This window comes from Nannospalax galili, unplaced genomic scaffold, assembly GCF_000622305.1.
Source record: "Nannospalax galili isolate Female #2095 unplaced genomic scaffold, S.galili_v1.0 scaffold285, whole genome shotgun sequence".
NCBI classification, from domain to species: Eukaryota; Metazoa; Chordata; class Mammalia; order Rodentia; family Spalacidae; genus Nannospalax; species Nannospalax galili.
Window position 1 is genome coordinate 1,277,077 of NW_008355157.1, and position 17,273 is coordinate 1,294,349.

General features: G+C 34.5%; 1 protein-coding gene across 2 annotated transcripts in view; it reads left to right on the plus strand.

Annotated features, from left to right (window-relative positions):
* The window catches only part of Fut8 (fucosyltransferase 8), a 295,663-nt gene that overhangs the window by 181,247 nt on the left and 97,143 nt on the right, over window positions 1-17,273 (plus strand). For both annotated transcript variants that reach the window (XM_017802945.2, XM_029555569.1), the window contains 2 exons: window positions 9,651-9,766; window positions 9,883-10,045. In XM_017802945.2, coding sequence (XP_017658434.1) covers window positions 9,651-9,766; window positions 9,883-10,045 — 279 coding nt within the window. The remainder of the gene's footprint in view (window positions 1-9,650; window positions 9,767-9,882; window positions 10,046-17,273) is intronic.

Sequence of the window (17,273 nt, forward strand, 5' to 3'; positions counted from 1 at the left end):
TTTTGTCCCAAATATTCTGCTTCCCTTAATAAAGTGCTATTTGTAGTGTTATCATTGTGCCTTGCCTTTGACTCTTATGCCTAAAAGATTTGCAGTAGTATGAAATGACAAGTAATCAAGGTTGTTACATTTCTTAATAAAGCTATTCACTACTTTCATTATATCTAAGAGGAGGTTTCTAATAATAGTATATTAGGTCTGCTTAGCACATAAAATCTGACAAGAATTCACTATCTGCTTTAAATCCAAGATTGCTCTTTGAGTACATGAAGAAAATTAACTGGTATTGACAAAGATTGTAATACAGAGAATTTCATCAGTAATTTATAGATTTTAAAAGAAGGATAATTTGATAACAGAAACCATATTGTACGCTTACTTTAAGCAAGTAAGCCTAGAGTAGTTGTTCAAATTCCTCATAGCAACCTGTATCCTGGGCATTTTCTTTCTTTAAAGGTATTCAATTCTTAATGAAAAGCAAGTGTTTCTAAAATATATGTCAGTTGGAGCTTGGAAATAGTAAGTGGATTTTTTTTGTTTTCTTATACTTCAATTTTACAAAAGTTGAATTTTTACCTCTCAGTGATATTTGACTGCTTACATGACAGAGCTTGTTATTTTTTTCCTGCCTTTACAATCTTGTTCTTTTCCTCCTAGCTGTGATCAGTAATCAGGTTGTTAATATAATTACTCAAAGAATATTTATGAAGAAACTATTGTGCATCAGAGAATTTCTCAGCTGCTAGGTATAGAATAGTGCCCTAATAGATTCTAGAGTAGCAGGGAGGAAGAGCTAATAGCATTTAGAGTCAATAAGTAGGTATGGGAACAAGTATAATAACCATCAGTAGGATATGAGAGTCAGGTGTTTGCATGGGACGAGTGTCCTATAGCTGCTAAAAATATGTAGGACATTTGTAGAAAAATATGCAAGACACTCTAGTGATAGCTCTTCCTGAGTTCATGGAAATTGACTTGTTAATCATTGTATTTAATCTTGTGTACCTTAAAAAAACTTGGATTGGGGATGTTCATCCAGCAAGGTGGTAGCTTTGATCTCTAGCATCACACATACACAAAATAACAAAGCAATCCTGCTCATGTATAGTATTTTCAGTTAACTAAAAAATTTTTTTTTCAGGAAAATTAGCAGTTTGCTAAATAAGCAAATAAATAAACACATTTCTGTGAAGAAATGGAGACTAAACTTGAATTGTTAATTACTCTTTAATCTGATTTGTAATTTCTCTCCAAAATGCCTTTTTACAATTTTCATTTTTATTTTATGTGTGTGAGTGTGTTGCCTGCATGTGTGTTAGTGCACCCTTGTCGTGCAGTGCCCACGGAGGTCAGAAGAAGGTGTCAGATCCCTTGGAACTAGAGTTACAAACAATTGTTAGCCGCCATGTGGGTGTTGGGGAATTGAACCTGGGTCCTCTACAAGAGCAGTTAATGCTTTTAATCACTGAATCATCTCTCCAGCCCCTTCAAAATGCCCTTTAATACATTTGAAGTGATCATGGATAGCTACTCTATATTTTCCTTTTGGGGCCAAAGTAAACAGATTTCCCTGGATATTGAGCTGAGATCCATCTATTGTTGATGTCATATCTTAGAGCTAAATCCAGATCCAAATTATACCATGGGATCCCCTGTGATATTGGTGCTTTACCCTTTTGCTTCTCTTGATTTGAGTCTGAAAGTCATAGCAAATTTTGAGTATTGTAAACAAAAAATTTCAAACTTTTGCATATTAGGTTAAATGAGTAAGTATAATTATGAGAAACAACTCATTTGAATAAACTGACGTTTTCTCCCAATAGAGAGAGGACCTGGCTTTTCTATGTATCTATTTTGACATACCCTTGCAAAGTTTAGTATCTGAATAAATCTAATTATTTCCTGTGCTTTTGCTGGGAACATTTTACTCCCATGGGTGCCCACTTATGATTCTAACTGGAAAAAAAAAATGAGCAGCTGTGAGTCATTGAGTCTACTTCCAAGTTTCAGCCAGTTTAGTTCATAAAATTATGTTAATCTTAGTCATTTGTTGACAGGATGCCATTATTACTTACCTTCTTTATAAATTTTCTTAAAAATTTATTTTTATCAGATGGAAAACTTTGGCAGTTATTCTCACATGCATACAGCAATGACTAAATGTTTAAGGTGATGGAAATACAGGTTGATTAATTTCTGTTGAATAAAAGCATGCTTTCTTCTCTCTCTCTCTCTCTCTCTCTCTCTCTCTCTCTCTCTCTCTCTCTCTCTCTCTCTCCCCTCTGTGCCACCATTCCCAGCACTCATTTGATATTTTTAATGACAGTATTTTATTTATTGTATTTTGAGACAGTTTCACTATGTGTAGCCCACATTGATCTTGAGCTCACCATCCTCCTGCCGCAGCCTCACAAGTGTGTCCTACAACATGTGACTTACTAACAATATTTTAACGTGGTATTGCACTGCTAGAAGTGTATAAACTTTGTGAGCACACTTTTATATCTGACTACATTTTTGTTCTCATATTATGTGTATGCATGAGTGAGAAAGTATATTTCTCTGTATGTTTTAAAATTTTGTATTAATGTGTCATGCTGCATATCTATGTGTTCTATGATTGCATTATAGATTACCGTATATGAATAGCTGCAATCTATCCATCCTGTTAATGGATATCTAGAATCTCCTTGTGTACGTGTAAAGCTTCTCTAGGGTGATTACTTAGAAAGACACATTCTGTCTCAATACATCAACTTCAGACCAGTTTAGCAATATTTTGTGAGCAGATTGTTCTAGCTTCATATCCCTACCTTTTATTATATATAACGGGTTGAGTTGTATCCCCCAAATTCAGACGCTGAAGGCTTAATAACTCAGAATGGGACTGTATTTGGCAATAGGGACTTTGAAGAATTAAATTAAAATGAGGCTTTTGTTTTTATAAGGGGACACTCACTATCCTCAATATCACACTTTTTAATTGCTGCCCCTCCATGAAAAGTGGTATCTGTTTTAATTTGAATATTCTGGTCTCCTAAATGTGATCACTCATTAGAATTATGTCAGTAAAAAGTCCTCATCTGTGAATTTCTACATCGTTTACTCTGTAAACTCCTGCCATTCTTTGGTTCTTCAAAAGGAATATTTCTAGTGGTTTGAATCATAAAATGGTATTTACTATGAATTACTGATAGACACTCCTTACTGAGTTAAGGAGTTTACTGTCCATTCTTTGTTGCTAAGGGTTTCATAATTAGCAATATTACATTTGTCAAATAATATTAAAATATGTTTAATTATCTTTTAAAAAATATTTTATTATTTTTTTAGCAGAGCATAGGGTAGGGGTTTATTTACAGAAGAGTGGGTACCCCACATTTATGGCTGCACCATAAAGTCTACACTCAAATACAGACCCTGTGACCTCTCGACAACTGCACAAAGTGGTGAGAGAGGTGCCTCTTAGTGTTCTCAGCTTATATGTCTTTTGCCCCTCCCCCCACATGCAGCTAAGGTTGACTGATTGGGTGGGAGGGGTAACTGACTCCCCCCTCAACTCCTTGATGAACATGAGAAGGAGGCCTGGCTATAGCTTGCCGGCATAGTGGTTGGAGGACATTTCTAGTTAACACTACCTCTTCTACCAGCTCTTACATTCTTTTCGCCAACCTCTTCTGCAAAAGTCCCTGAGCCTTGGAGGGGGTTGGTAGGTGTGGGATGATCTTCCTCCTGTTGTGGCAAGGCAATAAACTTTTGGGTCTCTGCATCATCTGTTTTCCATGGGCTGTTGACCAGTTTGAGTGGGATTCCATCTACTATACAGACACACACAGTAAGAAGCAAGAACATCTAAACAGTGACCGGTATAATAATTTAACCTATGAGTGGAAACATAAATGCTTGGTTGTTACTTTAGCAGGTGTATCATTTCCATCTAATTTGTTGGATTATCTTATTTCCTAAGATCATATTTTTTTGCCTTTGATTTGTTAATGTGTTGTGTTGTTAGTGTAGTGAATGCATACTACTAGCTTCTCCAATCATAAACCAACCTAGTATTTTAGGTTAAGATCTAGTTAGTAATAATGCAATTTTAAATGCATTGCTATACTTAACATAACACTTATGTTTTTGAAATTATTTATAATTGAGTTGACCTTAAGTTTTTTTAAATTTTTTTTTAAGACAGGGTTTCCCTGTAGCCCTAGCTGTCCTGGAACTCTCAGAGATCTGCTCACTTTTCCCACCTGAGGTCCAGAGTTCTGGAATTAAAGGAATATGCCACCATACCCAGCATTAATTTTTCTTTCTTTTAGCATCCTTGTTTTACTTCTAAATCAATTTATGCTAATCTCAGGAGCGAAGTTTTAGTATTGTCTCTTTCTGTGTTTTCTAGAATACATCTATTCATGTTAAGTGTTTTATGAAGATATGTAAAAGTGCCTGAATCTAGAGCTTTTAAAAATCAATATATTTTTACATAGTGATGAAATTTCTATATTTTCTTGACCGTTTAATTCTTCTCAGTTGTTTTTCCATTTTTTTAATTATTGAAATGTTCATAGTATTTTAAGATGTTTAAAATTTTGATTTTTAGATTTTCCTTTCATTCTTAATATTGTTAATTTCTACTTAGATCCTTTCTTTTTCATTAAGGTCTTTATTTATTTATTTATTTATTTATTTATTTATTTATTTATTTTAGCTAGATGTGGTAACACATACCTGAAATCTTAGCATTTGGGAGGCAGAAGGAGGATCAGGAGTGCTAGGCCAGCCTGCGAGCCTAGGGTTTTGGTTTTGTTGTTGTAGTTGTTTTTTAAGTTTGTTATTTCCTCATTCATAGCATAATTTCTGAAAATATGTTTTAAGAAATTCAGCCTGTTTTAGCTGAATTATTAAATGCATTTCTGATAAAAAAATTAAATTTCTCTGGGAAAACTATGGTTATTCCATTTAGGCTTAAACACGTATTTTTTCCTTATTCTGTCTACAAAGCAGTATTATACTGGTTTTCATCGTTTTGAGCTAATTATATTTCCTGAGTAGTGGGACTTATGTTTGGGTATTAGAAGGGTGCATTCTTATTTGAATAAAGATTATTTTTATCAAGTGTTTTATTCAAGAAAAATTTAACTGTACCTCATATCTGAGAGCATATCTCAACCTAGTAATAGGCATTTTAAAAGACTTAAAATAGGGGATGAGGATTCATCTATAGGAAACGTGTCATTAACCGTTTTGTGTTCTGTGTTGTCAAATATAAACAGTGAACCAGGCCAGCCTATAATACCCAGTGCTAAAGCCATGCTGCCATTTTTCTCATTCTGCCCTAATGACTAATGGAGCATTGTTAAGTATGCTTATTTACTGTTTTCATATCTTCTGAGTGTGTGTGAAACATCTGTTCATATCTTCATTTTCATGCTGTGTGAAAGGGAGTCGTTTTCTGATGGTTAGATCCTTTTTCTAGCCTGGATTTAAGTTCTTTAATAGATGCAGGACTCAAATTTTCTGTGCTCTGCAACTTGTCTTTTAACTGCATGCTAAAAAGAAGAGTTTAATTTTTAATAAAATCCAATATTATTATTTCTAGTTTCATTGATTTTTCTTTTTTAAAATTTTCACTTTGTTGATTTCTCTAACACTTGTTAACTCTCTTCTATTTGAGATCGCATCTTTTTTTCTTTCTTAGCTTCTTAGTGATAAGAAATAATATATAATCTGCAATAAATTCCATTGGCTGCATTTTTTCATTCCTGGCATTTTCATCTTTGTAGGGTGTCCTAGTTTGTTCTTCATTGCTGTGACAAAACACTCTGACTACTACCAACTTGGGGAGTGGAGGGTTTTTTTATCTTACATCTCCCGGGTCACAGTTATCAGGGAGCCAAGGTAGGAACTCAGGGCAGGAACCTGGAGGCAGGAGCTGGAGCACAGGCCATGGAGGAATACTGCTTACTGGCTTGCTCCCTTGGCCCCTACTCAGACTGCTTTCTTATGCAACACAGGCCCACCTGCCCAGGGGTGGCACCACCCACAGTGGGCTGGGCCCTCCCATATCACTCATCAAGAAGATGTCCCTCAGATATGGCCACAGGCCAGTCCAATAGAGGCAATTCCCCAATTGAGGCTCCCTCAACCCAGGTGTGTCAAGTTGACGCTAAAGCTATCCAGCACATAGGGTCAACTGGAGTCTTTAGTATCTTTAATATTTGCTTTTTATATTGCCTCTCTTGTATCTCTTTTATATGTTATCTCTAGCTTGATTTTATTGTGTTAACTTTAATATGTTAGTTTTGATTGATTGGTTTTTCTCATTTTCTCATCATGGATTATCTTACAAGTGTTTTTCTAAGTCTGTTTTGGGGGGTTACTGGGGACTGAACATAGGATCTTGTACATGCTGGGCAAATGCTTTACCATTGAAATATATCTTTAGCCCTCTTCTTTTTTATTTTTGAGATAGGGCTTTATTAAGTAGCCCAGACTGTCCTTTGAGGTCCTCTCACCTCAGCTTCCTGAGTAGTTGGGATTACAGGTTTCAGTCACCAGGCTCAGCACAGGTATTCTTAAACTTTCTTCTAGGACTTGGTTACTTGAAAATAGTTTGATCCTTTTGGTTGCTTATAAGAATTATTATCCAGGACCTAAGCAAATGTTTAGTCTATGGCTAGTTTCCCCAATGTTGAGCCCATATCCTTCTGAGCTTTTTCTCTAGTGCCCCATAAATTGGAGAGTTTTGCAGCCTGTCTGATAGGATCAGTGACTCTTCCCATACAACCCCACATGAATGTCAGGCACTATTTCAGCTAATCCTTTCCTTCCCCAATGTTGAGTAATTTCCTTATCCAATAAATCCTTCCATGTGTTGTTGATACTGTGCTGATTCTCAAGTGTTACCTATGCAGATCTCTGGAGTTCTGTGTTCAGCTCTCTTTTTTAATTCTCTGTCATTAAACTTTGTGTCTTAGTTTCATTATCTGAGCTCCACTTCTTAAACTCAGGAAATGAATATCCTAGGGTACTTCAGAATTTCCCCTTCTCTGCATTCTGATGTGGAAATTCTATTAAGGTAGGAAGCTAGAGCAGTCATGGGCTCTTGTCTTTTGTTTCCTTCTGTGGGGACCAGTATCATGTCTTTTGTTGCCTAATGAACTTCCTTAGACCATTGTTTATACGTTTTGTTAGCATTTTTATTAGTTTTGAGCAGGTTGGTAAATCTGATCTCTATTAATGTTACTGTGGTAGGAAGTAGAGGTCCTGTGTATCTTTGGTATAAAGAGTATGATAAGGAATTTGTATTAAAAGAGACTGCTGCGACAGATGGACTTTTATAGATGAGTTTAGAAAAAAATAGTCTTTGTGGGTTCTTTTCTTGACATTGATTTCTCTATTCTCATAGTTCTTTATCTACAGTTTATTCAGTTGGATTATATAATTATATATGATAATGTGCTATAAATCACTAGTTCCAGTTCATTTTTGTTAGAATTAGATTGGATTTAGTACTTGATGAAAATCTGCTGAAAATGTGCATGTTATTTTTTCATGCCTATTTTGTCCCTGATATTATTCCATCAATATAGGAAGAAATGAGATAAGGAGAGCCTAGAGATAATCTTTCTATTGTTTGAATTTTTCAATCACTAAATTATGTTCAGAAAAAGAATGTGCCTGTTCTATGGCTTAGTGCAACAAGTCTCAAGAGGTAGACATTTTATTTTGTTTCTACATTGTTTCCAAGAAATGAACCTTCTAATTTTGGAAGAGATTAATGGTCGGGTTTTAAAAACTATCAGTAGGCTGTTTATGTATGTATGAATCCTGATACATTGGTAATTATTCATTTTATCATTATTCACTTGTGCATATGCAAATGAATGCTTTTTCATTCATATTCTTCAGATACATGTATGGAAGATGGTTATTTTTAATGCTCTGTTCAATGTTACTGAATATAATTTCATGTACAGTTGTAATTACTCTACTGTGGGTGTAACTATAGTTTTTTTTTTTTTTTTTTTACTAAAAATGCATATTCTGAAGTAGTGTAGGTAGTTAATGGTTAATTTGGCCTCATCAGTTATTTATAAAATATTTAAAAAGCTGTAAATACCTATTTTATCATAGTCTTTGCACCAAAGGACTTTACTAATGTCTCAGTTTAAGTTCTGCTAAGAATAATTTAGAAATTAAGTTCCCTGAAAAGGATTATGATGGTAAAAATAAATAGCCCAGAGATTTTGAGATTATAATTCATCATATGATAGCCTTTCTAAAGTAGTAAAGTTTATTACCAGACACTGTGCTAAGTATCTTTATAGACATTTTCTCATTTATTAAACTTTGGAAGAAAAATCAACTATTATTTAATATTGACAGTTTTCAAAACGACATATGCATATTCCTATGGCTGCTGCAATAAATGCCAGAAAGTTGATATCTTTAACAACAGCAGTTTTTTTTTGTTGTTGTTGTTGTTGTTTGGTTAGTTTTTGGTTGGTTTTTGTTTGTTTGTTATGCTTTTGGAAGCTAGAAGTTCAAATGAATTTCACTGAGTCTGGAACTAAGGTATCCATAAGACTGCGTTTCATAGGGAAACTCTAGAGAAAATCTGTTTCCTCACTTTTCTAGTTTCTAAAGATTAATTCCTCACTCATGGTTCCTTCCTCCATCTTTAAAGCTAGCAGCCACATAACCTTCTTTGTTCTGTGGTAAAATGGATAGTCATGGTTACATTTGTAACCCACCTAGATTATCTTGGACAGTCTCTGATCTCAGAATCCTTAATCATAGAGTCCAAGTTTTCTTTTGACATATAAAGTAACTTTAATAAATTCCAGAGATTAGAATGCAGATACCATGGGAATATCACTGTTTAGCCTACCACAAAGTTTTATTTATATATTTAAGTCAAAGTGGAGTATAGTGTACTATTTAGAGCCACAAAACCAAGCATGTTAGAAATAAACAAAGCTTGAAAAGAAGTAGAACAGACAGGTTGATGATATAAGCAAAAGATCCTAGAGTCACTGTCATTTTTCAACAATTTAGTAATTTTTTTGTTGTTTTAGATAGAAATAAAGAGGATAATCTCCAATTTTTATTCCAATGTATTTTATCTTTTACTCATGTCTCTCTCCCTTATAAAGTCACTGCTTAGTAATCTGGTTATGAATTCATTAAACATTCATATAACCTGATAGTGTGATTAATAAAGAATTGCCTTGTTTTTGATATTTGAACATTTTCAGATGCATGCTTACTCATTATCTTTAAACCTTTACTTTGCCCCCTCCTAACATCTTTGCTATTTTTAACACCACTGAAGAATTGGCCATTTTGCCACCAAAGATAGCATTCCAAATAATGTGATAAGAGTTTTTAGGAAACAGCTCTAAAGATTTTTTAACTCTTGGTAGCTATCATTCTATCTTAACTACATTATCCTTTTCTGGTTTTATTATCACACCAGTGCTCATGATTAATCCTATACCTTTGAAGTGAAAAGTTTCAGTTTGTACATCTCTTTGATATGCATAATGACTTGTAGAGTTACTAATAAATAGGGTTTAGCAAAGTATGGATGTGTTTTGTTATATAATTTAAAGGTGAATGTTTACATTTTCTTCCCTAAACTGCAGGATACCAGAAGGCCCTATTGATCAGGGGACAGCTACAGGAAGAGTACGTCTTTTAGAAGAGCAGCTTGTTAAGGCCAAAGAACAGATTGAAAACTATAAGAAACAAACCAGAAATGGTATGTGATTATGCATGTTCTTTTCCCCTTGATATATTGACTTTAGCACAAATAATCGAATATTTTCTCTTACCAAATTGCTAGAAATACTCATACTTTCTGTTTTTTGACTGTAGGTCTAGGAAAGGATCATGAAATCTTAAGGAGGAGGATTGAAAATGGAGCTAAAGAGCTCTGGTTTTTTCTACAAAGTGAATTGAAGAAGTTAAAGAATTTAGAAGGAAACGAACTCCAAAGACATGCAGATGAATTTCTTTTGGATTTAGGACATCATGAAAGGTACACATATTCCCCTGTGTGTTTCATTTGGACTTTTGTAAAGGTTATATTTTAAGAATGAGACACTGGAAACATTCTCTAATTTCTGTACTAAATGATAAATGGTTCTATGTTTAAGAGAGATAGAATTTCTGTGATCTCAAAGGATAATTGCCAAATGCAATTAATCAGGCAAGCTATATCTTGGGAAAATCTTATTTAATGTGTATTTCTAGGAATCATTATGCCATACAAACTGGGAAGGTAGTGGTGTCAGCCACCAATACCTTAAGGTATCTTCCTGCCAGTGTCTTCATATACAATTGCTATTTGAAACAGAACATGTGGGTTCGAATTACAATGCATTGGAATTCATATTGAGTCCAGTTAAAGTTTCTAATGTCTAAACATTATAAACTTTAAAACAGCACTTTTTTAGGATTTCTACTGAAAGGTTTACAGGGTTTGGATAAAAAGGAATACTCTGTTAATTGTTCATCTGTTTATTTACTAGGGAGGGGAGCTAGATATCTGCCTGCGTAAATTTATTTGCTATATTTACATATTTCTAAATGATAAACAGTTTATAATTCATAGAAAGAAAACATTTTGGTGTTAGTGTGTTCTTGCAGATAAAATGTAAATGAGAATCATTGTAAATACAGTGAAACATCCTTTGGCCTATTATGTTTTAAAGCCTGTATTCTCAGTAGGATTCTCATGGCATGTATTATTAGTGAACAATGAAAGAAAAATTATTGTATTAGTACAGCTTGCCACTATGAAGAAGAAAAGCATTACCCCATACAAACTATAGGTTCATACATATTAACATCATCCATGGTATTACGATTTTGAAAGATTGCTCTTCTGTTTTAAGTGAAATTCTAAACAAAATTCTGGTATATTAGAATCATTTTAGCATCAGTGGCTTATAGAACTGTGATAGTTAGACTTAAAAGGCCATTGAATTATCAGGGTCCAAACTAGGCAGTCCTTTTGAAATTTTGACTTTAGCTCGCAGGCAGGCTTGCCATGCTTAGACCATTAGGACAAATGTTGACTAATTCTGTCTTTAATGTATTTCTACCCTAAAGCTGATTCTAGACACCAGGCTTCTGTTAACTGGTGCTTTGTGCTTCTATGTTTTGCTTATTGCAGTTTTATAGAAAAATACAGTTTAAACAAGATTTGATATAGGTAGACTATGCAGTATAAAATAAATTTGAATATTAACTTCTGGTGAAATACTTAATCAATTTAATTAATTAAATTACTTGATAATTCAATTCTCAGGTCTTTTCTAAATTAAAATAATTTTAAATTATTTTGTAAATATAGTTTGAGCATGTAGTTTTGTAACTGTGTATAAATTTAAAATGAATACAATAAATGGACCATGACAGATAATCATTTTTTTTGTTAGTTGAACTTTAAAAATTTTTATTATAATTCCTGACACTGCCAGTTTGTGTATGTTGAATAATATTTCATTGAACAAAACAGAAAGTACAAGTCCCTAAATCAGTTTTTTGTATTGTCTTAAGTAGAAAATATAGTGAATCTGGGATATGATACAGGGTAGTAATTTAACTCCAGGAAACCAGATTAGAGTGTGGTAATACAAGTAATAGGCAAAGACAGCAATGCCTTAGAGAAAAGACCTTTTAAGTAGTAAATAGAATTTTTATTATAGATCATATTTTCATAATGGCCATTTTCAAGATCCTTAAGTATAAGAATTAAAATATACTTTTATGCTTTCCTATGTTGGTTTTTGAATGTCATCAAATTTTTTATATTTTGATTTTTTTTTCTTTTAGAACAGTATTGGATTCCTAAAAATAGAGAAAATACTACTGAGAGTTCTCATCTACTCCATAGCCAGTTTCCAAACTTTTGTTTACACCATAATTAGTATCGTACATTTGTTATCTATTTTATTTTTGCACTAACCCAAATTATAGTATATAAGTTGTTTCTGAACTAACAGCTTATCTTTTCTGAAACATCAGTTGTCAATTTCTTGTTCAGCTTTCTCTGTGAACTAGTTTTATTTTTCATTCACAGACATCAGTTAAGGGAAAGAAACTTTATTTGTCCCATCTTTACTGAGGTATAGTTTACTGATTAGTGATGGGTTAGGGTTGTAGCTCAGTGGTAGAGTGCTTCCTTAGGATGTGTAAATGCCTGGATCCAACTAGATGTCAGATGTGAGTAGAGAATTTTAGGAGAGTAGATGTAGAAAACAAATTATCTGATCAAGTAAATAAACATTGTCAATTACGTCAATGTGTGGAGACCTCTATGACCTATATAGAACTAGTCTTTCATGACAGTCTGACATCGTGCAACACTTACAGTGTTTGTTCTTATCAGTCATTTGAACAAGTCATATAATAGACTCAGAAAATAAGTAAGGGTTGACATGATAGCTCAGTGGGTTAAGGCACTTGCTGCCAAGCCTTAACAACCGGAGTTCGATCCTTGAAACCCACATAATGGAAGGAGAGAATCAACTCCTGACTTCTATATGTAATACTGTGGCACCCCTTCCCCCAACACTAAATAAGTAAATGGAACCAAAAGAAAACAAATAAAAGGATTGAATGCCTTTAAGTCAGAACAATGAAACCGAAAAAAAATGGAAAATTTCCTAAAAGATCAGAACATAAATAGCGATGTTCAGAGCCCCATTGAAAAGGCTGTAGCCAGCAGGACGTTATTCAACCCTTCAACAGAAAGAAAAAAAGACTTAAAATCTTTATTTGAAATTTTGATTTGTATGTCTGGATGGGCAAGTATCTTGTGAAATCCCAGCAGATCTCTCGCTGCTACTTTTGATAATTTTTGTGCACTGCTGGAATACTAGTTGAATTCTGAAGTGGTCCTGGAAGGCACTTGGAGAGCACATTTACCACATTGTTCTGTTCTAAAACATGCCATAAACATGCTGGAGATCTGTGAAAGCTGCATTCAGAGGAAACTCAGGGAGGTGAGAGACTCGCATGTTTCTATTATGAGGGACAGTATAATGGGTGTAGTAGGGCAAGAGCACTCACTTTCAGAGTGCTGGTTAGTTTTGCCAGTAAATCTCAGAATCTGGAAGAGGAATTTGTGGGCTTCCTGTTTTATGAAACTAGCATAAAAAATTTGGCTGTGAAGTTTTGTACTGTGATAACTAAGAAGTAGGGACTAAGTATGGAGTACTATCATGACCAGGTTTATATTATGCCCAGAAAATTTTTTTCCAAAATGAAATTGTGGCTTCTAGATTTTTAAAGAAATACTCCATACACTGTCAACACTCTTTGTTCTTCCTGTACCCTAAGCGTGTGGTTGAGAAGACCAGTGCCTATTGTAGAGATACTTGTTGCACTAGGGTCAACTGGTGGAGCTGTTCTTCCCATTGATTGCTTTAGCTGCTTTCAGAACTTGAAAATATAATTTCTCTTTTTTCAGAACACTGAAAAAAGGGTAAAGAACTGCAGGAAATTTGCCATTCTTAATGGACAGGCAGTCGTGATGCTTTTGAAATTTTAACCAACCTCCTGCAAGCTCTTGTTTTATGTTTAGATGATACAGTGACACAAATATTAGATGGAATAACTGTACTTCTGATACAGCATTTTTACTCGTTAGGTCAGTGACAGACTGAATTCATTGTTACCCTAGTTCTTTCCTAGAGGAGGCTTTTACCAGGACTGTTGGAAAAAAATCTCCAGGGGCAAACCTCTATTGTCTTCATAGTTGGTAGTTTGACTGGATTACTGCATTCACTAAATGAAGTGGTAGAAAATATTGAAACTTGTCATGAGTGTTTAGTTTGAAGAAGCCACAACTTTAATAATCAAACTTGATAGTCAATTGAAACTACTTGAGAAATTTCCTAGAACTCAGCAAGGTAACCTGGAATCTCAACTAATCTCTGAGTGCTGCTCTAGTCATTAAAACCAGAGGTGTTCTAACAGGAGAATGCATTATTTGGGAACTTAAAGATACATTCTCAGAAGAGGGCCTCAAAGCTTTTAAATGCTTATCTCTGGTGCCCTTAGTCATGGAAGTGCTCAAATTCAGTTCATCGGAGATATGCTATGCTGGCATGTACAGAAGTGATTACCCAATCTTAACACTCTCAGCCAAGGTTCATTGTTCGAGAATCAAATGGATTCACTGAAGAAATAATATAAAACTTCCATTCACCATTTCTAAAGCCTTCCATCTGCCTCTTTCTTCCTACTGTATATGTGGTGCTGGAGGTTCTATGTATTATTCCTGTGATAAAGACTAAGAGAGTATTGTGAAACATTGGATTAAATTATCTCAAACTATACTCAAGGTGCATTTGGACAGATAGACCAAAAGTCAAAAGAAGTTGTTTTGTTTTGTTTTTCATCAAGACAGGAACTCATTATATAGCATTGACTGACCTGGAACTTGCTATATAGACCAAGCTGTCCTCAAACTCACAGAGATCTGCTCAACTTAACATACATTTTGATAGAAAATGTGTTCTAGATGTAATGATAGACACATACCAAACTCTATTCAACAAAGTTACAGTGGCCTACCAATAATTCAGAAACCATTGACAATACCTAATGCATAGGAGTCTTTTTTAAGAGAAATCTTTTAAAACATACTTTCTAGGGCTAGCAGTATGTTAAAAAAAAAAAAAAAAGGCACTTATTGCCAAGCCTGACAACCTATGTTCCATCCCTGGACTCCACCCCTATGGTAGAAGGGAAGAACCCACTCCTAAAAGTTGTCTTCTACCTCCATGCATGCCCTTGGACATGCATATACCACATCCCAAACTAACTAACTAGATAACTAACTAAATAAGTAAATAAATACAATGAAATAGGCTTTCCTTTATATTCGCTATTTGGAAGAAAAGCTATTAAGTATATGTAAACCATTTAATCACTAAGTATATTTCCTTGTAGGCCTCTTGTTGAATCTATTAGCTCTTGGTAATCCACCTATTTAACTGGTCCCTGTTCAAACTCTGATGTTTTGAAGACTTGTTTATTCTTCCAGAACATAAAATTGAAAATATTAAGTTTCGCTTCTACATGATCTCTGCTAATGACATTCTAGAATTGTTTTAGTTAGTTTAGATATAACATTTATTAGCTCTGTGGATCTGTTAAGTATTGAGCTCTGAATTTTTTGTGGGGGAGGGTGTGCTTGTGTGTTTTCAGGTATATACTCCTGTGAACACACATGTGGAGGCCGTAAGAGGTCAGGTGTCTTCTTCTAATATTTTCTGCCATATTCCCTTGAGACAGGGTCTCTCACTGAACCTGAACCTTGTGTTTTTTAGCTAGGTTTCCTGTCTAGAGCTTCCAGGATCCACTTCTCTCTGTCTCCCAGTACTGGAGTAACAGGCATCTATACTCATACCTGACTTTTTTATATGGTTGCTGGGGATTCAATCTCAGTTCCTCATGTTTGCACAGAAAGCATTCTTATGGCTCTGTAATCTTCCCAATTTTTTTCTTTTATGTATATTTTTATTGAATTTTGTGCATTTTATACAAAATATCTTAATCATCTTTATACTCCCTCCCCCATCTGCATCTCCCCCCATAGACCCCACTAGATTGCATGTATTTGTCATGTATGTGACCTAATGTTGGATTTTATCTTTTTATCAGCCAGTTTGTATCTTTTGGTAGGAGAATTTAATCTATTTATACTGTAAGTAATTAAAGGTTATAATGGACTCCTAGTTCTAAAGGCCTAATGCTGAGTTGAATAGCTACAGGCCTGCCTTCAGAACCACAAACCCTGTTTAGATAGGACTGTTCTAAGACCAAATCTGAGAAAGACTGATGTCTAGTTACAGGACTGCTCCTGGTTTCATAGCAGAGACCAAAGTTGGTGGGCCTGTCACCAAGGATCTAAGGAAGGGAAAGATTTCTTTGTTCCCTACTTGATGCTGTTCTGTTTGATGAGGGCACCATGTTTTCTCTTCTTGAACATGGCTCCATTGGTCACTACTTCAAATATCAGGCATTAAAGTACAGCCTAGAGATCAAATACCATGTTTATTTGGTATTCAGCTCACTTGAGTATTTTAGTAGAACAGTATTTACTTGATTAGCCTATTACTTGGTTGCTAATAACTAGTAGAGCCCAGTCTTAGCCTGCCACCCAGGTGGCAGTAAGGTAGTAATTAAAATAGTCTTTGGCTTTTAGAAGCCTCCAAAAGTTCTTAAAGAATTTTAAAAAGTTGGTGGTATAATAAATGGCTGCAGAATAGCATATTATTTGCTACATTGGTTGCAAGCCTTAATGTTACTAGATTTCCAGTTTATTTCATTCTAGTCATTGCATGCCACTGTATTTTGTAGTAATGGAGTCAAGTTTACTTGCTGTTTTTGTATCATTAATCATGAATTGGCCTCAACCTCCCTCTTTGAAGTAGTGAGAGGGAGGTAAATATTTTGAAATGATTAAAATTTTTTGTCATCATTGTTTTTATTATTTATATGGTACTATAGATTTTGTGCTTGGATTTATGGCTGTTCAGATTTGTATCTTAACCTCTGAGTACATCATGGATTTTTGTGTTATTAGCCTTTAGATTGCTGCAGAGACATGTTTAACTTAATTACTGTTACTTTGGTTCTCTTTTTTTGTCATCTTTATCCTGGTATATACCAATTTGTGAAAGGATTGATGGTGCTTCTTTTTTCTGCTTTTAAATCATAGCAATTATTGCACTTCAAACTGAAGGACAGGAAGGCTCACAGAGACAAATAGCCAATGAGCTATTTCTCAATTAAGTTGACTGAAGCTATTGAAAAAACTATCTGGGGAAGCAAGATTCTCTCTCCCTTGCTTAGTTTGTATCATCTCATTATCAGCCTTGCCAATATCAGACTTAGATGTGTTCCCCAAATAATGAATGATACTTATATCTGAGTATGGTGATTAGAAAATTGCTTATATTCAAAAGGCTGTTATGGGGGATAGGAAAGAACTCAGGAGATAATGTATAGTATCTGATAATAAGGACAGATTAATAGGTTAATGGCTTATAGATTTGTGAGATGTGAGTTTCTGGTCAGAGGTCTTGTGGCTCCATAACTTGGCTTGTTTGTTTTGTTCTCCCACTCTCTTTAGAAGGTTCAAGAATTATTTCTACTTCTGAAAAGTTAAATTTTATAACTCCAGATTTTCTTTGTAGTGTAACACACACACACACACACACACACACACACACACACACACACAC